General features: G+C 41.7%; 1 protein-coding gene across 1 annotated transcript in view; it reads left to right on the forward strand.

Annotated features, from left to right (window-relative positions):
* Positions 1-25,650, forward strand: part of LOC137439029 (sodium-dependent lysophosphatidylcholine symporter 1-A) — an 85,241-nt gene that overhangs the window by 10,962 nt on the left and 48,629 nt on the right. The window contains exon 2 of the mRNA XM_068134617.2: positions 21,376-21,492. Coding sequence (XP_067990718.2) covers positions 21,376-21,492 — 117 coding nt within the window. The remainder of the gene's footprint in view (positions 1-21,375; positions 21,493-25,650) is intronic.

Here is a 25,650-nt window from a genome sequence, read left to right on the forward strand (position 1 = left end):
TCAAGGATTTGTCTGTATTTGGCTCCAATCATTGTTCCCTCTATCCTTGCAAGTCTCCCAGTCCCTGCCGCTGAAAAGCATCCCCATAGCATGATGCTGCCACCACCATGTTTCACGGTAGTGATGGTGTTAGATGCGTGATGAGCTGTGCTCAGTTTCAGCCAGATGTAGCTCTGATCTCGATGTGTTAACTTCACAAGTGGTCTCTTCGAGACCTGTCATACACAAAGAGCGATGATAGCCCAAAGGAGGTGGCAGGATGGCCTAGATGCGTACTCGCCTCTGAGCCATATAGCCTGGGTTTGAATCCGACCCAGCTATAAACTGTCAACCTGGTGTTCCTCTGGTAGGACAAATCATGAAGGTGTGGGGCACATCTCGGATGGACGTTAACTGGGCGTCCCACCTGATGGCATAGGTTGGTGGACGTTAAACATCCCACGGTGTCCTTAATGAAGAGAAGAGTCGGCGAGCTTTCGTGGCACCCTAAACAAGTTCCAAATTTCTGCCCAGCTACTGCTGGGAAGTTAATGGCAAACCACCCAGCATAACCCTTACCAAGACACTACTCTGGCAGCATGATGATGATGATATCAAAATGACATGTGGAGTTCCAGTTTGTCCGAGTATTGGGAGCTAAGGATGATCATTTTGCTGATAAATCCGTGGAGTTCCTCCAATCGAAGGGTTAGTCGTTGGGGACAAATTAAAGATGGGTTGAATAAGAGACAATGCTTTCTATTTGTCTTATTCACCTTGAAACACATTGCCAGTTCTAACAGGTAGATTTTTTTCCTCGTAGTGTAGCTCTACAACCTCAATATATCATCCATGTTTCGACCAAATGTTTAAGTGGAAATGCAATGCAAAGACAAATGCACGCTCCTCCAGGAATCTTCAGATAGATGTTTTCCGACACACAGTTAAAGTTCTAATTTCAGGAATTTGTTGTGCTAAAGTTTACTTTGATCCATCCACCATAACAAGTGAATGCAAAATCATAAAATTCGTGGAATGTAAGGTCTGTAAGTTTTCGTAGTTTCTTTTATCCCCCAATTATTGAGCTGTAAAACCACCTACGTGACGTTGATCCCTGCTTGAAAGAGCTGGATTTAGGGTTCGATTGATTAGTCGAGTTCGAGGGCTTAAGCCCAAAACTAGCGGCAGACATTTATGTCACATTGCAGGGTTGCATCAAAATGTCTTCAGTGGGTTTGGGATATTGATTTGTGTAGATCGATTTTACAGACTTTTTAAAAATCGTATTTCTCTTCTAAGGTTTGAACCCTTTCAGGTTAGGAGTAGATATTGTCAATTCGAGAATCATAAATGACTCAAACGAGACAACCAGGCAAACGCGACATGATTCCAAAAACTTTATGGCATTTTAAACTCTCACTTTCTCAGTTCATCTGTGAACATTTGGCATCTTCTTCCTTTTAAACAATCTTCTGCCTTTGTTTTCAACTTTTCACTATTATGTACCTTGAGAATTGAAGAAAATATTTATTTATTATGTACTTTGAGATTTGCATCTGCTGAACAAATAATGCATCGAGAAGCATATTATTAGTCCCCTTTCGGTTTCACCGGAGGGGACTGTGGGTTTGCTTTCCGTCTGTCTGTCTGTCTGTCCCACCTGTGCTTTTCTAGACTTTCCGCTCATACTCTCTAACATATTAAACTGTAACTTGGTACATGGCTTTATTATGATAAGTTACAGAACACGTTCAATTTTCAGGGCGTTTCGTCATTTTTCACTGAGTTATGCCCTTTTATGTCTTTGTATGATGATCTACATATAATACCTTTTTGGACTTAGAAAATACCACATGTCTGTAGGGGACATGTATTACAAAGCAATTCTCTCTCTTGTTAAATATGTGAAGAGGAACAGGTTGAGATGGTTTGGTCATGTGTTGAGGAAAGATGAAAGTGACTGGTTGAGAAGAGTGATGGAAATGAATGTAGAAGGAAGTAGAGGACGGGGAAGACTGAGAAAGACTTGGCTAAAGGTGGTGGAAGAAGAAATGCAGGCAAGGGGGTTAACAAGGGGAGATGCAGAAATAGGGCAAAATGGAGAACATTGTCATGGGGACCGCAAGGCAGGGAAAATGGCCTTAAAATGCCTGTTGTTGTTGTTGTTGTTGTTAAAGATGTCTTTGTATGATGGTAAGATACTTAAAGCAAATGAGTTGCACTGTAAGATTTATATATTATTTACAGGATCGAGACTCATGGAAGAGCAATGTAGGAGAAGTTAGGAACTGGCCTGCGAGTAAGAGAGTTGGGTTAGGAGGGGTTAATTGCGATTGAAAAAAGTATGTGTAGTATGACATGACAGTGCACCACCTGCTTGAGACCAAGGAGGGAAAGGTGTGATTGAACAGCCTCTGGAAGGTGGTTCCACAGACAGGGGAATCAAGGCATAAAGAGTTGAGGTGTACAGTCAGCATGAATATTGAAAGTTTCACCAGTTGCTGGAAGAACGTGTGCATTCTAGACGAGCTGGGGAGGGTCATGGGGCTAAGAGAGCAGAGGAGGATGGATCGGGTGGTTAAAAAATAAAGCAGTGGCCATTGACCTGTCGAAGAACTGAGAGAAACTGACCTTGTGCTCAGCCTTATCCTGGGAGAGTCTAAGAATTTTGAGAGCTTTCAATGCCGCACAATCCAGGAGAGACAGATGTGATGCTGGTGCACCAGTCCATAGCAGAGAGCAATACTACTTCGACGTACAGACAAAGGCCTTGTAGACCGTGACCCTGTGAGTTGTTCTGATTTTTGAAGGAATGGCTTGCAATTGACAGAGGTTGTGACTGGCTTTGATTTGTGGATGGCCACAGTTGAAGGTGAGGCTTTTGGTGACGGAGCCTCTTCCAGCGACTGACTAATCTATTTGATATGCACCCACGTTTTCTCAGGCACATATATCAATGTTGTCATTCTACAATCTCATGTGTTGGTTTGAAACAATTTCCATGGAAACATTTGTGAACACTCACCAAACAGGATTATAATGTGAGGTGCACATCATGCCATTCGCACCATTTTCCTGATATCGCTGAGAGCCTTAGGTTGTTTTACTTTGTAGTTTAGAAAATCCTTCGGTATTCTCATAATTTCATTGTCTGGTTGTATTCGAAGACGCATTTGCTGTCGAGACGTCTGACCAGTGTGATAGCACACACCAGGTGTTGTTTTACCTGTCTGCTTAACCCTGGGTGGGGTGACATGCAGGGCTGTGGCCTCCAGAAATGCTTGCTATGCTACAACTCTGAAGAGACTGACGGGTATAGCCTGTGGCATTTGTTTGAGGTTTGTATAGTTCTTCTGGTTACACCATTGATGTGGAACAAGGGGAAAGATCCATCTTTTTCGAACATTACGCATCAGCGGTTATTCTTAGCACCTAGCACAGTTTTGTGTGATTCCCATTGTGTGAGGGTGTGTGAAGGACATATCTTCACTATAGAAATATATAATCATGGGCGACTTCGCATAAAGAAACACAAATATCAGGTTCGGATGATATGATCTTGAATGACGAATTCCTTTAAAAAAAAAAAAAAAAATCTTGAATTCTTTGCCGCAGCTTTTGCAATACATATCTCAAGGATGACGGAGGAACTCGAACAATGTGAAAGATGAAAATGAGATTGGAGGAAAGAAAGATACATTTTTAACGAAGCACGGAGATATTCGGCAAAACACGCAAGACTTGGCAGATGAGCACCTGTTGTTGCCTTCGGTAGGAGTCTGCAATGGAGTCTTGGAGGATGGAACAGCGATTTTGAAGGTGGCCCTGCAGGTGCAGGGGAATACCCGGCTGGCTATGCCTGACGTTCCACTGAAGATGGTTTGAGTGAGAATTTGTCAGGAAGGAGGTGTTGACTCACCTACTAGGTTTGTCCAAAGACTCTGTATGGTGGCACACGTCCACCGACCGACATATTCTACGTCCACTGACCAATGCTAGAACATGGAGGCACACGGATTAATGTTGGGCCGAGGTCAACAACCCTCCCATCTACTTTCTCAACAATCCTCTCCAAGAAGTTCTGTCACTCAAGCTCTTGGGTCTCACTGTCTGTCATGATCTTTCACATTTATAAGATGCGACGCCGTGCCTGTGGAGCACCAATCCGAGCACCAATCTGATAGTTTGTCTTCAGGTCGGGAAGCTAACCCAGATTAGACGGCTCAAAGATAAGTGCGCCACTTCTGAACCCTCCTATCGGAGTGTACCGTAAATATTTGACGAATAACCCTCCAGGTTGGAAGTTCCATTTATAGTTACACAAATGTTACCACTTGAATCAGAATGAACCACACCTCCAGTTTTCAAATATAATTGTCATACTCATCACACCAGAAGTCATTGTGATGTCCTAACAATGAAGGGTATGCTTGATATGATGTATGTCTCTGACATCACATTATCGCATGCTAGACATACCCTTTCATTGTTGGGTCACATGACATAAAAATGCCTATTGAAATGCAAACATTTCATTTAGCGTCCTGTTGGGAATTTGAGAGTTTATTTTTTGCATGCTAAGCATAGGCTAAGTGTGAAGTGCCTGTGGACCTGCCAGGATACCGTGCTATTTCTGAAGTATGTAACGTGCTTCATTCCTCAGTGAGCTGAGAAATCGTGGTTCGAAATAGGACAAAACTTGTCCTGGCTGAATCGAATATCTTTCGTAATCTAATCTCACCAGGTAACGATCTCACATGAACTCATGAACCACCTTTAGAGGCCATTTTTCCCCGCAGAGCAGGGGTTGCCCTTCTTCGGGCACCGTGGTCCCTTTTTTGAAGCAATGTTTTATGGCCGGATGCCCTTCCTGCCGCCAACGCTGTTAGTCGCCTCTTGCGACACACAGGGAATTACCAGTGAACTGGTGCTCAATTTGCCGACCTCGGAAGGATGACAGGCTGAGTCAACCCCCCTGGCGCTAATTCAGCGATCGACCGGGATTTGAACCCAGGATCCTGGGATCCCAACCCTGCACCCTAACCGCTAAGCCAACCCCAGGCTACATGAGCTCACGATAGGCATAATTCGAATTTCATAAAAATTCACACAAAATGGATCATTTAAAGTATTGGGTGTTCAGAACAGACATGTTGCATAAGATACTTGAGTTATTTTCCCTTTGACCCCGAACCATGCCCCCACTTAAATGTTTTTGTTTTCCTAGAAAACGTGTAAGCAAAAAAAACAAACAAAAAGGAAAAAGATAAAGCTTGAACATTGCGCTTCATTCCGAACAATCGGTTTCCATCACCGACTAGTTGCCCCTGTTCTTATAGTCTCATGATTGGTGCAATCTTTGTGTATATTTGCTAATGGCTGTATCAAATTATTCCTCAGGCTTTCCTTCCTGAGGCATCCTGGCCAAAAGGAAGTTGTCCAATTATGAAGGTTTGTTTCTTTGCTCCTTGTTTTCTCTCTCAACTTCATCCGGTCTCCTGGATTCTGAGGTAGCGTGCTCCCCTTTGAGCCGTCTCGTCTGGGTTCACTTCCCTTCCAGACAATAAACTGCCATCCTGGTGATTCATAGGCATGGAGTCGCAGCGAAGTGACGTCTTTCGGAGAGGGCATTAAGCCGGCTGCCCCGTCTGCTAGCATTCACTGTTAGGCTTTAAAGTACATTTAAAAACGAGTAGGCCGCTGGTCGGCCCTGCCACGAAGTAGGCCCTGTAAAAACGAGTAGGCCGCTGGTAGGCCCTGCCATGAGTAGGCCCTGTAAAAACGAGTAGGCTGCTGGTAGGCCCTGCCACGAGTAGGCCCTGTAAAAACGAGTAGGCTGCTGGTAGGCCCTGCCACGAGTAGGCCCTGTAAAAACGAGTAGGCTGCTGGTAGGCCCTGCCACGAGTAGGCCCTGTAAAAACGAGTAGGCCACTGGTAGGCCCTGCCATGAGTAGGTCCTGTAAAAACGAGTAGGCCCTGTAAAAACGAGTAGGCGGCTGGTAGGCCCTGCCACGAGTAGGCCCTGTAAAAACGAGTAGGCTGCTGATAGGCCCTGCCACGAGTAGGTCCTGTAAAAACGAGTAGGCCGCTGGTAGGCCCTGCCATGAGTAGGCCCTGTAAAAACGAGTAGGCCCTGTAAAAACGAGTAGGCGGCTGGTAGGCCCTGCCACGAGTAGGCCCTGTAAAAACGAGTAGGCTGCTGGTAGGCCCTGCCACGAGTAGGTCCTGTAAAAACGAGTAGGCCGCTGGTAGGCCCTGCCATGAGTAGGCCCTGTAAAAACGAGTAGGCCCTGCCATGGCCAAATTCTGAATTCCTTCCCTGGTAAATGGCTGTGGGGGGCACTGCATCCTTGGCATAGCCCCGTGTCTTCAGAAACGATGCAATCAGCAGCCAGGTGCTGCAGACACATGATAATGATCTAGTCTGTATTTGCACCCTGTGTCTGGCTGCTACATACAGGAAAACAAGGACCGCCATCCCTTATTAATTGTATCACCAAAACAAGGCCTTCCTGTTGTTGCCTCCAAGGCACGTTTTTATAAATCTTATGCCAGAGGTTTAAGGCATAACTCAACCTCGGGTCGAGTGGGGCAGTTTTGTATTGTTATAATTATTTATTTCCTGATAAGGGAAATCCAGCAATTGTGTTTTTTATATACTGTATACACATTTACCAGGGCTTTGTGCCACTCAGACGAGCTTTTGCTTTCCTTTCCCTTCGGCTTCCTTGTGCAGCTTGGCTGGAGCCCACTACGGTAGGTGGACATTTCCCTAAAACGAGAAACGACTGCTGGTTTGATGAGTATCACAATGTGATGAAACTGGACGTGGAGTTCAAGAGAGGCAACGGTTCTCCTCCTTGGACGGTTCATTTCTCGGCTGGGATGATTGGGTCTTGGGGGTTTTTTTATCAGTGGGAAAGGCCAATCTCGAAATGGCTTGTCTGCAATTAGCAATCACACCGGAATGTTTTCTTGGTTCAAGGGTGTATCGGCCGGGCGGAGACCTCTTGTGTGTCTCCCCTAGTCCATAAGGTGCCTTTTGTTGTTTTACAGTGCTCTTAGACTCATTGATGGGGTTTTACATTTCTCATATGTAGGACAAGGACATTAGGGCATTTATGTACTTTTTTTTGTTTGTTTTTGTATACAAGGTCGAGGCTCATGTAAGAGCTAACATTAATGACAAAAAAAACAAACGGACACAAAAGACGAAATAAAGGGAGCGGGAGACAAGATGGGGAGAGAGGGGGAAGCACACAAGTACAACATTTGAGAGCAAGGACATCGGGAGATCTGTGGGAGGGAGAGGGCTTGGGAGGAGGCGGCACGGGAAGGGGGGTGGTAGTGGGAGAGGTAAAAAACACATGGACACTGCTAGGACTTCCAGGATAGAAGTTGGTATTTCAAAAAAGTGTATCTGGGGTGAATTAGCGGGGGTAGAAAAGATCAAGGTTTTGGATGGGGGAAGATAAGAGATGATGGTGAACAGCTGTTTTAAAGACCTGGAGGGAGGAGTGGGATTGAAGAGAGTGAGGGGGTTTGTTCCAGAGGCGGGAGAAAAGGGGAATGAAAGAGTGAAGGTGAATAGAGAGTCTTGATTTTGGCAGTTTAACCATCAGAGGGTGGCTGGCAGATCTTGTGCGACCTGCAGGAATATTTGGGGGACAGAGCACAGACAGAGCTGGGGGAGCAAGGCCGGAGAGGAGTCGGTAGAAGACAGAAAGACCACCAACCTGCCTGCGGTGAGTGAGTGAAAGGCCCTCGGAGTTTGCTTCATCGCAGGAGATTCCAATGATTCTGAAAGCTTTGGTTTCAACAGCGTGAAGCCGAGATAGGTGTGAGGCAGGAGCACCTCGGTGCTCATAGAATTACAATTACAAGTTTTCATAGCATTACAAAGATGTTGGTGGACAATTACTTACAAACTAATAAACAGTCAATGGGATTTGAATCTCGGATACCAGCTAATATCTGTGTGTTCTGTGTGTTAAGATGGGATTTTTTTTTCTACATGGTCCAATGCTCATAGAAGAGCTGGAACCACAAATCATTCCCAAACACACACACACACACACACACACACACACACACACACACACACACAAAGATTAAGATGGATGATTCAGGACCAGGGAAGGATCCATTCAGTCCTAGACACTCGTGAGTGGAGATGACGACCAGTGGCAGTGGCCTGCGCACACACACACACACACACACACACACACACACACACACACACACACACACACACACACACACACATTTTTTCACATATTATACATATTATATACACACACATATTATACACACACACGCTAATGGGGGTGAATACTTTTGAGACCTGGTTGGTCTCTTAAGCTTGTGGGAAGCGACATCACACTCTGGGTACCGTGACGCCATTTTTTTCGGACATCACTTTTCTCCCTCCAGACACTTGTTTTCAGTGGCTTTTTTGCTTCATCCTAATTGACCTGATTGGCTTTATCTTTTGATTTTGAAGACAATTGTGATGTGTCCTTGGTGTTGTTAAATCCTCACGTGATGTACAGTATAGAATTGTCTATTACCTGTGAGGTTACTGTGTTTCTATTTTGAGTTTCAGGCAAAATTCTCAGCTGCTAGTCTTCATTTAGTGAAGCGAAACACTTCGTGAAAAAGCTCAGGTTTGAGTTCCAAACACAAAACCGTGTTCGTCCAACCGTACATTCTATACCTACATGAAGGAACATCTTTTGACCTTTTTTGCCTCCTTGTTTGTATATTAACCTCAAAGTCTGATTTGATTTAATGAATAACTGTTCATTGAGCCTTGAATGTTCCTCATAAACACTTGAAGCCTGTGTTAATGTCAGAGAGGGTTATGAGAAAAATACATGTGTGACACATCTATGTGTTCTTGTTAAGCATGGGACAACTATTCAAACTACACTTACCTTTACCTCATCCACCTCTTTAAGGAAGCTCATCATGATCTTGCAGTCATTTTTAGTCTATACTATCCTTGTGTGAAGAACCACCTTTGGAGGCCATTTTTCCCCACAGAGCAGGGGTTGGCCTTTTTTCGGGCACTAGTTTTTTGGTCACTAGTTTTTCGGTCACTAGTTTTTCGGGCACTAGGTTTTCGGGCACTAGTTTATCGGGCACTAGTTTATCGGGCACTAGTTTTTCGGGCACTAGTTTTTCAGGCACTAGTTTTTGGGGCACTAGTTTTTGGGGCACTAGTTTTTCGGGCACTAGGTTTTCGGGCACTAGTTTTTCGGGCACTAGTTTTTCGAGCACTAGTTTTTCGGGCACTAGTTTTGCAGGCACTAGTTTATCGGGCACTAGTTTTTCGGGCACTAGTTTTTCGGGCACTAGTTTTTGGGGCACTAGTTTTTGGGGCACTAGTTTTTCGGGCACTAGGTTTTCGGGCACTAGTTTTTCGGGCACTAGTTTTTCGGGCACTAGTTTTTCGGGCACTAGTTTTTCGGGCACTAGTTTTGCAGGCACTAGTTTTTCGAGCACTAGTTTTGCGGGCACTAGTTTTTCGGGCACTAGTTTTTCGAGCACTAGTTTTTCGGGCACTAGGTTTTCGGGCACTAGTTTTTCGGGCACTAGGTTTTCAGGCACTAGTTTTGCAGGCACTAGTTTTTCGGGCACTAGTTTTTCGGGCACTAGTTTTGCAGGCACTAGTTTTTCGAGCACTAGTTTTTCGGGCACTAGTTTTTCGGGCACTAGTTTTTCGGGCACTAGTTTTTCGGGCACTAGGTTTTCGGGCACTAGTTTTTCGGGCACTAGTTTTTCGGGCACTAGGTTTTCGGGCACTAGTTTTTCGGGCACTAGGTTTTCGGGCACTAGGTTTTCGGGCACTAGGTTTTCGGGCACTAGTTTTTCGGGCACTAGGTTTTCAGGCACTAGTTTTTCGAGCACTAGTTTTGCAGGCACTAGTTTTTCGGGCACTAGTTTTGCAGGCACTAGTTTTTTGAGCACTAGTTTTTCGGGCACTAGTTTTTCGGGCACTAGTTTTTTGGGCACTAGTTTTTCGGGCACTAGTTTTTCGGGCACTAGTTTTTCGGGCACTAGTTTTTCAGGCACTAGTTTTTCGAGCACTAGTTTTTCGGGCAACAAGTTAGGCCCCTTTTTGAAGCAATATTTTATGGCTGGATGCCCTTTCTGCCGCCAACCCTGTTAGTCGCCTCTTGCGACTCACAAGGAATTACCAGTGAACTGGTACTCAATTTGCCGACCTCAGAAGGATGACAGGCTGAGTCACCCCCCTGGTGTTAATTCAGCGATTGACCGGGATTTGAACCCAGGATCCTAGGATCCCAAGCCAGCACCCTAACCGCTAAGCCAACACCAGGCTTCCGATACTATTCTTGTGTGGTTGATAATATTGTAGAGTAAGCTGAAATCTCAAAATTGGAGTTCAGAACCTCGTTACGGAGTATAACTTCCCCGGTCCCGGTTGTATATTCAATATCCGGTACATCTACACCACAGGGCTCTCTTGCTGATGGTATAGCGGGCAATTTCATATGGAAAATTATCCTGAACAAAACTACTGAGGATGTATAATGGGAATTGGGTGGGTGGGCCTGGGTGGAAAAGGGTATCTCGCCTCATCTTTCCCAACAGTGGAATCTTGCCCCATCTCAGCCAGTATTATAATTATTATTTTTATATCTGAAAATGATAAAACCTTCAATAATATTTTCGTAAAGTATAATTATTCCTGCATTTACTTTCTAATCTTCCAAAATGTACCAGCAGTGTTTTAAAAGTTGGAAGTTTCTTGTCGGTCCTGAATATTACCCCAGTTTTAATCCCAACTCTTGAGGCAAAGCTTCCTAAAGCTCCAGAAGTGGTGTTAACGTTGTTGACTTTAGCCATTGCTGGGCAGTGTAAACAGGCCCTGGTACCAAGGTCCCCCGGGCATGGGTCCTTGCTATTGTGTACGAACCGTAAAGTTTGCTGTGCTTGCTCTGGCTCCCCAAGCCCGCCGCTCCAGGATATCCTCTGTGAGTAAGTGTGGTCATAACAACATGGCCCGGCCACTTCACCTACTCTAAACATCCCCATTACGGGCAAGTCCCTGCCAGAGGGTATACTACTCGTATTTGGTAGGGGGATGAGGGGGTAGGGGACGGTGTAAGAATTGTTGAGACATGAAGATTGAGAGTGGGCATGTGGTCACATTCCTCAGTCCTTAAACTGCAGATCCACGTGTGGGAGTTCTGCCAGGTGGCCACCTGTCAGGCACGACCTTCTTATGAGCCATCCGATAAAGTTAAATGGTCTTTGCGCTTCTTATTGACGGCGAGGGTCGGCATGTTGGCTTCCTGCCAGATTACTTTAGCTGTCAAAGTGATAAAGGTTAATAGTTTGGGGGTAATGTATGATTTTCTTGCAAGTGTGGGTCACTATCCGCAAACCTCACCGACTTCCCATTTCATTTTTTGAATTCCACAGAGTTATCCTGGAATTCCTCTTTCTACAAGACATTCATGCAAGTCGCATAGCCTGTTGGACGGATGTCGAAGGAGGTTGGCGGCTGAATTGGGCATTCTCCCCCGGCCACCACTCCCCATTCTACTCTTGAGCTCCTTCCGAGCGCCAACTTGTAGCATTGTCTCAATCAGTCGTGTGTGTGTGTGTGTGTGTGCGTATGTATTTATGTGCAATGCACATATATATTTATGTATATGTATATATATATGTATATATATATACATATATATATATATATATATATATATATATATATATATATATATATAAAAATACATATATATATATATATATATATATATATATATATGCATATATATATATATGCATATATATATGCATATATATGCATATATATATATATATGCATATATATATGCGACGTTTGAGATCCGCAACAATATATATATATATATATATATATATATATATATATATATATATATATATATATATATATATATATATATATATATATATATATATATATATATACACATATATATTGTTGCGGATCTCAAACTTCCGAGCGCCAATATATATATTGTTGCGGATCTCAAACGTCGGCTCTCCCCTTATCAAGGGGGGGTTAATCCCCTTGTCCTTTTATCTGGCCGACGCGAGTCCTGGAAGTTATAACGTCCTTCCCGGCACGGCGTTAGGTAGGGCTTGTTAGGCCTAGGGATTAGTACTACCTAAGTACTAACGCCAGCCGGAAACGAGGGAATAACTCCCGCCCGAATCACGGATATCGGTGGAAACGCCGAGCGGTTAACGATCCGCGATCCGAGCTGTTAACAATGTGACTAAGCCCGATTGTAGCGGTTCCGAATCGTGCCATGCTTACCCAATTAGAGAAAAGACTGACGCGATCGGATAAGAGGAAACCAGGAAAATAGGAAGAACAGAGCAATTTATTAACAAATGTACAAAGAAGAAGAGGAAATGAAAGGATGTACAAGAAAGAAAGAGGAAGGAAAATTACACAGGGCAGTCTTAATTACAGTCTTAACTTATTCCCTGGACAAACAGGCCCGTCTCATATACAGACACTCACACGGGGATTGCAGATGGTAGGGTGGAAGGTCCGGCGATGGGGTCCAGGCTCCAGTCCGGCTCCGGTCCAGCAGACAAAACCCGGCAGGCAGCTCTTCGTGTAGTGCACCGCGAACGGAAAATTATAATCACGGGGGAAGGCTGGTATACTGTGTACGTAATATGCGCACGACTCGCCCCAAGCGCTCCCTCCCCAAATGTCCTTATACTCGCTGCAGTTCGTGGCAATCCTCTAATCACGACAGTCCTTTGTAATACCATTAGCGCTTTCCACAATGATCAGTCCTTTATCACGCGGCAAATTGTGCCAGTTCTCCAAATCGCCGCAGTCCTGTAATCAGCCGACCTTCCAACAAGTCCTTACGAGGGCTTTGTGCGCGCACTTTTATAAGTCAAGCCAGCGATCGCTCCGCAAGCCCAAACCACGCCCTGTCAGGCGATGTCAATCCAGCCCTGGTTGGCTGGTTATTGCTTACCGGCCCCGCCCTGACGGCTGGTTGATGTGGCCACACCTCCTCCCTGGCGCTCCGCCCCCTTTTTCCGGGCTTTACCTCATGGCTTATGGCGGCGTTGAGCGAGCTCACGCTCAAGGGCAGCTAAGGCTGTGGCCAAGGAGTGTACCAAATTGGGAGGGGCCATGGGGCACAGACTGGGGAGCGCGCTTAATGGCGTCGCTTGGAGGGAGGCTGCAAAATGAACGAAAGGGCCTACTCTTATTTGATTGACGCAACGCAGATTCAACTATTGGAAAATGGCCTTATCTAACACATACTAAGGAATAACTGATGTCCTATGGTGACCTACGTGTTGCTTGTGGCCTATCTATGGGGTGCTACCTTTAACCTTTAATGATGTGATATTTACAAGCAAGTGTGGGTTCCCACAACAATATATATATATATATATATATATATATATATATATATATATATATATATATATATATATATAGGCTTAATGGCCTTAAAACGATCATTCATATTTATTCATATAATTTTACATATATACAGTGAAACCCCGATTTTACGCGCCCCGATTTAACACGAATTCGGATGCAACGCGATGTCATTGGACCTTTTTGTTTTTTTGCTCTTCCCGGAAATGGAACAAACTACTAGAAAAAGAAATCTTTTTCTGTGAAAGATAAGTTTCACGCACTTGACGCGATCAAGACTAAAAGTCAAACTCAAGTTGCACGAGACCTCGGGATACCCGAATCAACGCTTCGTGGCTGTAAATCTCAAGAAGAAAAGTTACGTGCGTCGCATTGCAAAGTTGAAGAAGAAGCAGGACTAAAAGCCAAACGCCTGAAGACAGCCAAACATATATGAGCACCTGACGGACGCAGAGATCGTCCGTAACGTAACTAAAGCACTGGCGGAGGCAAGTGTACCGGTTCTTGAGCCACAAAAAAAAAAAAAAAAAAAAAAACTACCGGTTCTCGAGCCACAAGAAGATGATAATGAAGAGCCTCCACCCCCACCCCCAAAAGTGTCTGAAGCCATTGAACACCTCGAGGCCAGCCTCCGTTGGCTGGAGAACCAGGAGGTGGACCACATAAAAATCCTCCAACTCAGAAGCATTCTAGATTTCGCTCGCAGCCAGCGACATGCTACGTTCAAGCAAGGAACACTCGATCACTTTTTGAAGAAATAAACTGTAAATGATGATTGCTAATATTCTTGAATGTTTTTATTTGATGTTTTAGGATGTTAGGTCAACATTGGGTCAGTTTGAACGCTGATTTTCTTGAACCCCGATTTAGCGCGACCCCGCTTTTTTCGCGATGACATTTTATGGACCTCAACGATCGCGAATTTTCTTTTTTCAACTTCAATTGTTTATAAAATGTGATATCACGTATATTACAAATACATTTGTGCAAAATAATTGTTTGAATTATGATTGGTTTAAACCATGACAAAACGGCAGTCATTTATCACACATACAGTCATTTATCCATATTTCGACACATCTGGGCAGCGTCTGTGTTGTCACTTAACGACTCCCTCAAACTTTTGTTTCCGTGGTTGTGAAGTGTTTTTAATAACGTTGTGGTAGTTTTGAATCACGTGGTGGTGAGGTATTTTGAATTATGTGGTGGTGAGGTGTTTTTAAATGACGTGGTGGTGAGGTGTTTTAATATCACATGGTGGTGAGGTGTTTTTAAATCACATGGTGGTGAGGTGTTTTTAATTACGTGGTGGTGAGGTATTTATAATTACGTGGTGGTGAGGTGTTTTTAATTAGTTGGTGGTGAGGTGTTTTGAATTAGTTGGTGATGAGGTGTTTTGAATTATGTTGTGGTGAGGTGTTTTGAATTACTTGGTGGTGAGGTGTTTTTAAATGACGTGGTGGTGAGGTGTTTTTAAATGACGTGGTGGTGAGGTGTTTTTAATTTTGTGGCTGTGAGGTGTTTTTATTACGTGTTTTATGGCTGTGAGGTGTTTTTATTACGTGTTTTATGGCTGTGAGGTGTTTTTTATTTTGTGGTGGTGAGGTGTTTTTATTACATGTTTTATGGCTGTGAGGTGTTTTTATTACGTGTTTTATGGCTGTGTGGTGTTTTTATTACGTGTTTTATGGCTGTGAGGTGTTTTTATTACGTGTTTTATGGCTGTGAGGTGTTTTTAATTTTGTGGTGGTGAGGTGTTTTTATTACGTGTTTTAAGGCTGTGAGGTGTTTTTAATTTTGTGGTGGTGAGGTGTTTTTATTACGTGCTTTATGGCTGTGTGGTGTTTTTATTACGTGCTTTATGGCTGTGAGGTGTTTTTAATTTTGTGGTGGTGAGGTGTTTTTATTACGTGCTTTATGGCTGTGTGGTGTTTTTATTACGTGTTTTATGGCTGTGAGGTGTTTTTAATTTTGTGGTGGTGAGGTGTTTTTATTACGTGTTTTAAGGCTGTGAGGTGTTTTTAATTTTGTGGTGGTGAGGTGTTTTTATTACGTGCTTTATGGCTGTGTGGTGTTTTTATTACGTGTTTTATGGCTGTGAGGTGTTTTTATTACGTGTTTTATGGCTGTGATGTGTTTTTATTACGTGTTTTATGGCTGTGAGGTGTTTTTATTACGTGTTTTATGGCTGTGAGGTGTTTTTAATTTTGTGGTGGTGAGGTGTTTTTATTACGTGTTTTATGGCTGTGTGGTGTTTTTATTACGTGTTTTGTGGCTGTGAGGTGTTTTTAATTTTGTGGTGGTGAGGTGTTTTTATTACGTGTTTTAAGGCTGTGAGGTGTTTTTAATTTTGTGGTGGTGAGGTGTTTTTATTACGTGCTTTATGGCTGTGTGGTGTTTTTATTACGTGTTTTATGGCTGTGAGGTGTTTTTAATTTTGTGGTGGTGAGGTGTTTTTATTACGTGTTTTATGGCTGTGTGGTGTTTTTATTACGTGTTTTATGGCTGTGAGGTGTTTTTATTACGTGTTTTATGGCTGTGAGGTGTTTTTAATTTCGTTGTGGTGAGGTGTTTTTAATCCGTGTTTTATGGCTGTGTGGTGTTTTTATTACATGTTTTATGGCTGTGAGGTGTTTTTATTACGTGTTTTATGGCTGTGAGGTGTTTTTATTCCGTGTTTTATGGCTGTGTGGTGTTTTTATTACGTGTTTTATGGCTGTGAGGTGTTTTTATTACATGCTTGAAGGCTGTGAAGTGTTTTCAATTTCGTGGTGGTGAGGTGTTTTTTATTTCGTTGTGGTGGGGTGTTTTTATTACGTGTTTTATGGCTGTGTGGTGTTTTTATTACGTGTTTTATGGCTGTGTGGTGTTTTTATTCCGTGTTTTATGGCTGTGAGGTGTTTTTATTACGTGTTTTATGGCTGTGAGGTGTTTTTATTACGTGTTTTATGGCTGTGAGGTGTTTTTATTACGTGTTTTATGGCTGTGAGGTGTTTTTAATTTCGTTGTGGTGAGGTGTTTTTATTCCGTGTTTTATGGCTGTGTGGTGTTTTTATTACGTGTTTTATGGCTGTGTGGTGTTTTTATTCCATGTTTTATGGCTGTGAGGTGTTTTTATTACGTGTTTTATGGCTGTGGGGTGTTTTTATTACGTGTTTTATGGCTGTGAGGTGTTTTTATTACGTGTTTTATGGCTGTGTGGTGTTTTTATTCCGTGTTTTATGGCTGTGAGGTGTTTTTATTACGTGTTTTATGGCTGTGAGGTGTTTTTATTACGTGTTTTATGGCTGTGAGGTGTTTTTAATTTCGTTGTGGTGAGGTGTTTTTATTCCGTGTTTTATGGCTGTGTGGTGTTTTTATTACGTGTTTTATGGCTGTGTGGTGTTTTTATTCCGTGTTTTATGGCTGTGAGGTGTTTTTATTACATGCTTGATGGCTGTGAAGTGTTTTCAATTTCGTGGTGGTGAGGTGTTTTTAATATCGTGGTGGTGAGGTGTTTTTATTACGTGTTTTATGGCTGTGTGGTGTTTTTATTCCGTGTTTTATGGCTGTGAGGTGTTTTTATTACATGCTTGATGGCTGTGAAGTGTTTTCAATTTCGTGGTGGTGAGGTGTTTTTAATATCGTGGTGGTGAGGTGTTTTTATTACGTGTTTTATGGCTGTGAGGTGTTTTTAATTTCGTTGTGGTGAGGTGTTTTTATTACGTGTTTTATGGCTGTGTGGTGTTTTTATTACGTGTTTTATGGCTGTGTGGTGTTTTTATTCCGTGTTTTATGGCTGTGAGGTGTTTTTATTACGTGTTTTATGGCTGTGAGGTGTTTTTATTACGTGTTTTATGGCTGTGAGGTGTTTTTATTACGTGTTTTATGGCTGTGAGGTGTTTTTAATTTCGTTGTGGTGAGGTGTTTTTATTACGTGTTTTATGGCTGTGTGGTGTTTTTATTCCATGTTTTATGGCTGTGAGGTGTTTTTATTACATGCTTGATGGCTGTGAAGTGTTTTCAATTTCGTGGTGGTGAGGTGTTTTTAATATCGTGGTGGTGAGGTGTTTTTATTACGTGTTTTATGGCTGTGAGGTGTTTTTAATTTCGTTGTGGTGAGGTGTTTTTATTACGTGTTTTATGGCTGTGTGGTGTTTTTATTACGTGTTTTATGGCTGTGTGGTGTTTTTATTCCGTGTTTTATGGCTGTGAGGTGTTTTTATTACGTGTTTTATGGCTGTGAGGTGTTTTTATTACGTGTTTTATGGCTGTGAGGTGTTTTTGTTACGTGTTTTATGGCTGTGAGGTGTTTTTAATTTCGTTGTGGTGAGGTGTTTTTATTCCGTGTTTTATGGCTGTGTGGTGTTTTTATTACGTGTTTTATGGCTGTGTGGTGTTTTTATTCCGTGTTTTATGGCTGTGAGGTGTTTTTATTACGTGTTTTATGGCTGTGAGGTGTTTTTATTACGTGTTTTATGGCTGTGAGGTGTTTTTATTACGTGTTTTATGGCTGTGAGGTGTTTTTATTACGTGTTTTATGGCTGTGTGGTGTTTTTATTCCGTGTTTTATGGCTGAGGTGTTTTTATTACGTGTTTTATGGCTGTGAGGTGTTTTTATTCCGTGTTTTATGGCTGTGAGGTGTTTTTATTACGTGTTTTATGGCTGTGAGGTGTTTTTAATTTTGTTGTGGTGAGGTGTTTTTATTACGTGTTTTATGGCTGTGTGGTGTTTTTATTCCGTGTTTTATGGCTGTGAGGTGTTTTTATTACATGCTTGATGGCTGTGAAGTGTTTTCAATTTCGTGGTGGTGAGGTGTTTTTAATATCGTGGTGGTGAGGTGTTTTTATTACGTGTTTTATGGCTGTGAGGTGTTTTTAATTTCGTTGTGGTGAGGTGTTTTTATTACGTGTTTTATGGCTGTGTGGTGTTTTTATTACGTGTTTTATGGCTGTGTGGTGTTTTTATTCCGTGTTTTATGGCTGTGAGGTGTTTTTATTACGTGTTTTATGGCTGTGAGGTGTTTTTATTACGTGTTTTATGGCTGTGAGGTGTTTTTATTCCGTGTTTTATGGCTGTGAGGTGTTTTTAATTTCGTTGTGGTGAGGTGTTTTTATTCCGTGTTTTATGGCTGTGTGGTGTTTTTATTACGTGTTTTATGGCTGTGTGGTGTTTTTATTCCGTGTTTTATGGCTGTGAGGTGTTTTTATTACGTGTTTTATGGCTGTGAGGTGTTTTTATTACGTGTTTTATGGCTGTGAGGTGTTTTTATTACGTGTTTTATGGCTGTGAGGTGTTTTTATTACGTGTTTTATGGCTGAGGTGTTTTTATTCCGTGTTTTATGGCTGTGAGGTGTTTTTATTACGTGTTTTATGGCTGTGAGGTGTTTTTATTATGTGTTTTATGGCTGTGAGGTGTTTTTATTACGTGTTTTATGGCTGTGTGGTGTTTTTATTCCGTGTTTTATGGCTGAGGTGTTTTTATTCCGTGTTTTATGGCTGTGAGGTGTTTTTATTCCGTGTTTTATGGCTGTGAGGTGTTTTTATTCCGTGTTTTATGGCTGTGAGGTGTTTTTATTACGTGTTTTATGGCTGTGAGGTGTTTTTATTCCGTGTTTTATGGCTGTGGTGTTTTTATTATGTGTTTTATGGCTGTGTGGTGTTTTTATTCCGTGTTTTATGGCTGTGAGGTGTTTTTATTACGTGTTTTATGGCTGTGAGGTGTTTTTATTACGTGTTTTATGGCTGTGAGGTGTTTTTATTACGTGTTTTATGGCTGTGTGGTGTTTTTATTCCGTGTTTTATGGCTGAGGTGTTTTTATTACGTGTTTTATGGCTGTGAGGTGTTTTTATTACGTGTTTTATGGCTGTGAGGTGTTTTTATTACGTGTTTTATGGCTGTGTGGTGTTTTTATTCCGTGTTTTATGGCTGAGGTGTTTTTATTACGTGTTTTATGGCTGTGTGGTGTTTTTATTCCGTGTTTTATGGCTGAGGTGTTTTTATTACGTGTTTTATGGCTGTGTGGTGTTTTTATTCCGTGTTTTATGGCTGTGAGGTGTTTTTATTATGTGTTTTATGGCTGTGAGGTGTTTTTATTACGTGTTTTATGGCTGTGAGGTGTTTTTATTACGTGTTTTATGGCTGTGTGGTGTTTTTATTCCGTGTTTTATGGCTGAGGTGTTTTTATTACGTGTTTTATGGCTGTGTGGTGTTTTTATTACGTGTTTTATGGCTGTGTGGTGTTTTTATTCCGTGTTTTATGGCTGTGAGGTGTTTTTATTACGTGTTTTATGGCTGTGAGGTGTTTTTATTACGTGTTTTATGGCTGTGAGGTGTTTTTATTACGTGTTTTATGGCTGTGTGGTGTTTTTATTCCGTGTTTTATGGCTGAGGTGTTTTTATTACGTGTTTTATGGCTGTGAGGTGTTTTTATTCCGTGTTTTATGGCTGTGTGGTGTTTTTATTCCGTGTTTTATGGCTGAGGTGTTTTTATTACGTGTTTTATGGCTGTGTGGTGTTTTTATTCCGTGTTTTATGGCTGTGTGGTGTTTTTATTACGTGTTTTATGGCTCTGAGGTGTTTTTATTACGTGTTTTATGGCTGTGTGGTGTTTTTATTACGTGTTTTATGGCTGTGAGGTGTTTTTATTACGTGTTTTATGGCTGTGAGGTGTTTTTAATTTCGTTGTGGTGAGGTGTTTTTATTACGTGTTTTATGGCTGTGTGGTGTTTTTATTACGTGTTTTATTGCTGTGACGTGTTTTATGGCTGTGAGGTGTTTTTAATTTCGTTGTGGTGAGGTGTTTTTATTACGTGTTTTATGGCTGTGAGGTGTTTTTAATTTCGTTGTGGTGAGGTGTTTTTATTACGTGTTTTATGGCTGTGAGGTGTTTTTAATTTCGTTGTGGTGAGGTGTTTTTATTACGTGTTTTATGGCTGTGAGGTGTTTTTAATTTCGTTGTGGTGAGGTGTTTTTATTACGTGTTTTATGGCTGTGAGGTGTTTTTATTACGTGTTTTATGGCTGTGAGGTGTTTTTATTACGTGTTTTATGGCTGTGTGGTGTTTTTATTCCGTGTTTTATGGCTGTGTGGTGTTTTTATTACGTGTTTTATGGCTGTGAGGTGTTTTTATTACGTGTTTTATGGCTGTGTGGTGTTTTTATTCCGTGTTTTATGGCTGTGAGGTGTTTTTATTACATGCTTGAAGGCTGTGAAGTGTTTTCAATTTCGTGGTGGTGAGGTGTTTTTAATATCGTGGTGGTGAGGTGTTTTTATTACGTGTTTTATTGTGGTGAGGTGTTTTGAATAACTTGGTGGTGAGGTGTTTTGAATAACTTGGTGGTGAGGTGTTTTGAATTACTTGGTGGTGAGGTGTTTTGAATTACTTGGTGGTGAGTTGTTTTGAATTACGTGGTGGTGAGGTGTAATCGTCCCAAACTTCCAGTCTGCACCTACCCCTCCCCTATGTACGTGCTGAGGGGTTCTTTCTTGAAAAAAAAAACATTCACAAAATATCTTCAACCTAAATTGCTTATAAAAATGTAATATCACAAACACAACAAATACATTTGTGCAAAGTAATTGTTTGTATTATGATTGGTGTAAATCATGACAACACAGCAACTCAGGTACAGTCATTAGCCTCAGCTAAAATAAGCCTGTTCATCAGTACCGACGCTTGGTGAGGCGAGCGCAGCTCGCCTCACCAAGCTAGTATATATATATATATACATTATATAATTTTACATATATATATATATATATACAGTATATATATATATATATATATATATATATTGCTACGGTTTTGAGATTTGTACAGTGAGCTTAATAAAGGTTATATTACATACCCATGCTAAATTTCCTTCTCAACAACCCATGATACAAGAGCTCAACATAATAAACACCACCTCAAAGCCTAACCCACCTTTTTGATATATGTCCTCCCCACCTACCTGCTTTCTTCCACAGAACCAAAAATTATCAACCTACAGCAAAGTGTGCTTTGCACTGGGAGGTGTGCCCTATCAGATGACGGAAAATGTTATCGGATTTTACCTTCCGATATTCCTGCTCGACATTGTGCAGGTATCGCCTCCTGTTGACCTTTTATTTTTATTTTTTTATACATTTTCCTTTTTACAAAGTTTGCATTCGGGTGAGCTTTGGGATTTTTCACAAGGAAACGGGGATAGAGGACTTCGTTTTTAGAATAAAAGAGTTGAAACTGTGGCAAACAATATTATATTTGTGGGGAATATTTGAGATTTATTTTCCTTTTGAGAATATTGAAGGTAAAGCTAGCTTTCGGAATATTATTCGAGAAACAATAGGAAATTGAACTGCAAAATAATGAGATAAACAAATCTTAATGAACTATTACTCAGGTTCACTATGTTAACAAATATAATTTCGTTCAAAATTTTGGGATTAGCAAACCTGTACATTTTTGGAATCTTCAGAGCATGGAGAATCTGAAAATCAACGTTGGCATTTGCACAGACACCTGCATGGCCGCCATTTTGGATTTTGAAAATGGCCGCCATAAAATACATATTTTGCGCGATCTCGGCTTCTAGTCCACCTAGAGACTTAATTAAATATGCTAATCCTGTGTTTTCTGGGTCAAGGAATCCAATAAAGGCCTCAAAATAGTGCTCAGGATTATAGAAAAGCAACAAACAAAGGTAATTGAAAACCATTGTCTTTATATTTGTGATATAACAGTATTATATAATACATGATATTGCAAGTCCTTTGGAGTTATAGGTTGTTATAGGAAGTTATAGGTAGTATCAGATTGAACTATAAGTCCTATATGCAGGATCTACGAGGTCTACACCGTTAGGGAATATGCTTTTACAGATCTTCATCACCGTCCTGAGTGTCATTTTCGCAAAGGAGTCCGCAAATGCCAACATTAATTTTTGGATTCCTCATGCTCTGAATATTCCAAAAATGTATAGTTTTGCTAATCTACCAAAATTTAGAACGAAAAAACATAGTGAATCTGACTATATAATCTATTTTAAAAAAGAATGGAGGTGGGAGGCTGGAAGTGGTGGGGTCGGCAGGAGAGAAGCCATAATTAAGAATATTTAAGGAGGAGAACGAAAGAATGTGTGAAGTCAAGAGAAATTGGTGCGAGAGGTGGAAAAGCAAAGGTGGAATTACCTTTTGTTATCAAGTTGCACTCGATCTATACATGTAATAAATTCCATTGACTTGGAAAAAGTGCTGCGGAATAGCGTTTACTTGACACAACAATAGGTATTTGAGACAATCTCATAATGCTGTTCCACGAAGCGAGAGTAGATGTTACAAAATCCATTGTTTTAGGCAATGAATACAACGGGTGGTTTGCCATTGGATTCTCAGTGTAAATGCATAACGGGAATTTCGAATACGGCTTGGGAATTGTTGCGTTGCAAAACTGCCTCGTCTTTCCAAAAGGGGCCACGTGCCCTTTGACCTCGGGAAATCTCAGTGATTGCACACCGAACAGCAGGCTTAAACTCCATGATGCAACATCCTCTCTGAAGCACCGCAGGTATCATTACTAGTCAGATCTGATTACTTTGAGGATCAAACCAATTTGACACCGAGTTCGTAATTAATGAGTACACTCTACCTTTGAGCTATTTGTGATTGGTAAACGTGGTGAATTTCACCACAGACTACCGCAGATTGCATTCACTCTTTGAATTAACAGCTGTTACAATTTAGGGTATTAAAAGTGAAATCTCTATTACTTTAGTTGGTGTAAAAACATATGCACGAAGAAAACGAAAGTCTGGAGATGTGAACCATGCTGGATATGTTTGAGGGAAGAGGAAGAGTCAGTCAGACCTTGTATGCATTGGATGGGTGGTTCTGACTCAAATAAGAAGTCTGGATATGGTTGAGGGAAGAAGAGGAAGAGTCAGGACTTGTATGCATTGGATGGGTGGGTCTGACTCAAATAAGAAGTCTAGATATGGTTGAGGGAAGAAGAGGAAGAGTCAGGACTTGTATGCATTGGATGGATGGGTCTGGCTCAAATAGGAAGTCTGGAGTACGGTTGAGGGAAGAAGAGGAAGAGTCAGATCTTACATGCATTGGATGGATGGTTCTGACTCAAATAAGAAGTCTGGAGTATGGTTGACGGAAGAAGAGGAAGAGTCAGACCTTATATGCATTGGATGGATGGTTCTGACTCAAATAAGAAGTCTGGAGTATGGTTGAGGGAAGAAGAGGAAGAGTCAGATCTTACATGCATTGGATGGATGGTTCTGACTCAAATAAGAAGTCTGGAGTATGGTTGAGGGAAGAAGAGGAAGAGTCAGACCTTGTATGCATTGGATGGATGGTTCTGACTCAAATAAGAAGTCTGGAGTATGATTGAGGGAAGAAGAGGAAGAGTCAGATCTTACATGCATTGGATGGATGGTTCTGACTCAAATAAGAAGTCTGGAGTATGGTTGAGGGAAGAAGAGGAAGAGTCAGACCTTATATGCATTGGATGGATGGGTCTGACTCAAATCAGTAGTCTGGAGATGTGAACCATGCTGGAAGTGTTTGAGGGAAGAAGAGGAAGAGTCAGATCTTACATGCATTGGATGGATGGTTCTGACTCAAATAAGAAGTCTGGAGTATGGTTGAGGGAAGAAGAGGAAGAGTCAGACCTTATATGCATTGGATGGATGGGTCTGACTCAAATCAGTAGTCTGGAGATGTGAACCATGCTGGAAGTGTTTGAGGGAAGAAGAGGAAGAGTCAGACCTTGTATGCATTGGATGGATGGGGTAAAGGCTGCAACCAACCTGTCTCTGCATGAGCCTCGGGAAGCAGTGCATGATCGGGATGTTTTACGAAATCTGATCATTAATGTCACCAGAAGTCAGACATGACTTGATGGAAGTCGATAACTAAATAATGAAGAAATAAAATAAAAATTATTTTCATCATAAGGTTTTTCATTTTCAAATTCTTTTTTCCATGCCAGTGAGAAGGATTGAAGAAAAATTAAGGAAAGATGGAGGTCTATTTTGGTCATGAGTAATTCCTTTGTCTCATCCAATTTTAATATCCTGGTTTGGAGCTGCCACTTTATATACACACACATAATATGGATGTAATCTAATATACAGACTTGGCATTTAATATGGAATATTTTTTTTGTGGGGGTGAACTTACTTTTCAAGATGCCTTAGAACTAAAAGTCCATTGGAATTATGTTGAAATTATTCTAGATTTTGTTGATGTGACCTTTAGAAGAAACAAAAACCACATTTGACATTTCGAAACAAATAATCCTTGAAAGTGATGTAAACTGATATCGAACTCAATTCATGGACAGTACTGTGTTAAACTTCTGTACGTTTTCCAGAAGTATCTCTTTATTTTGCACATTAGCCAATTTTTTTTTAACAAAAACAAAAGTTAAATTACGACTGGGATTACGGACAGTAAAATTACAGTTCAGTACTTCGTGTAACCCCCACGAGCATTCAGGAGAGCACGTACACGTCGAGGCATGCTGTTCACAAGATTTGCCAAGTTTTGGACAGGAATCGCTTGCCATGCAGTCACAATAGTCTGCTGCAATTCACGCACATAGGCAGGCTGCTGGTCCAAGTTGTCGATTTGATGCGTTAATTCTGCCCACAAGTTCTCTATCGGATTCATATCCGGGGACATGGCAGGCCACTCCATATGCTCTACACCACGGTCAGCAAGAAAGTGTTGGATCATGCGAGCACGATGAGACCGTGCATTGTCATCTTGGAAGACAAAGTTTCCTCGAAAGGCTGCACGAGCAAATGGAAGCAATGTTTCTTCCAGAATGGCCCTGTGCTTGAACTGGTTCAGGTTTCCATTCAGAACAACCAGGTCAGTTTTGCCCCCTGCATGAAAAGCAGCACAAACGGTCACCCCATGACCTCCAGCTTGGACTCTTGGCACTATATAATCTTTGTTGTAGGCTTCATGCACTTGCCTGTGTACTCGGACATGACCATCTTGACGATAGACCAGAAATCTAGACTCGTCACTGAAGGTCACGTGATTCCAGTGTCCTGGCTGCCATTGACGGTGCTCTCTGGCCCACTGCAATCGGCGCTGGTGGTGTTGTCTGGTCAGGCGTGGCTTTCTCAGGGGACGCCTGGCACGATAGCCTGCTTGAACCAGTCGTTGGTTGACTAGCCTTCTGGATACAGGCACATTTGTCAGTTGCTGCCACTCAGCCCTAATCCGATTAGCTGACTT

This window comes from Myxine glutinosa, chromosome 13 (assembly GCF_964187855.1).
Source record: "Myxine glutinosa chromosome 13, kmMyxGlut1.1, whole genome shotgun sequence".
In the NCBI taxonomy this organism is placed as follows: Eukaryota; Metazoa; Chordata; class Myxini; order Myxiniformes; family Myxinidae; genus Myxine; species Myxine glutinosa.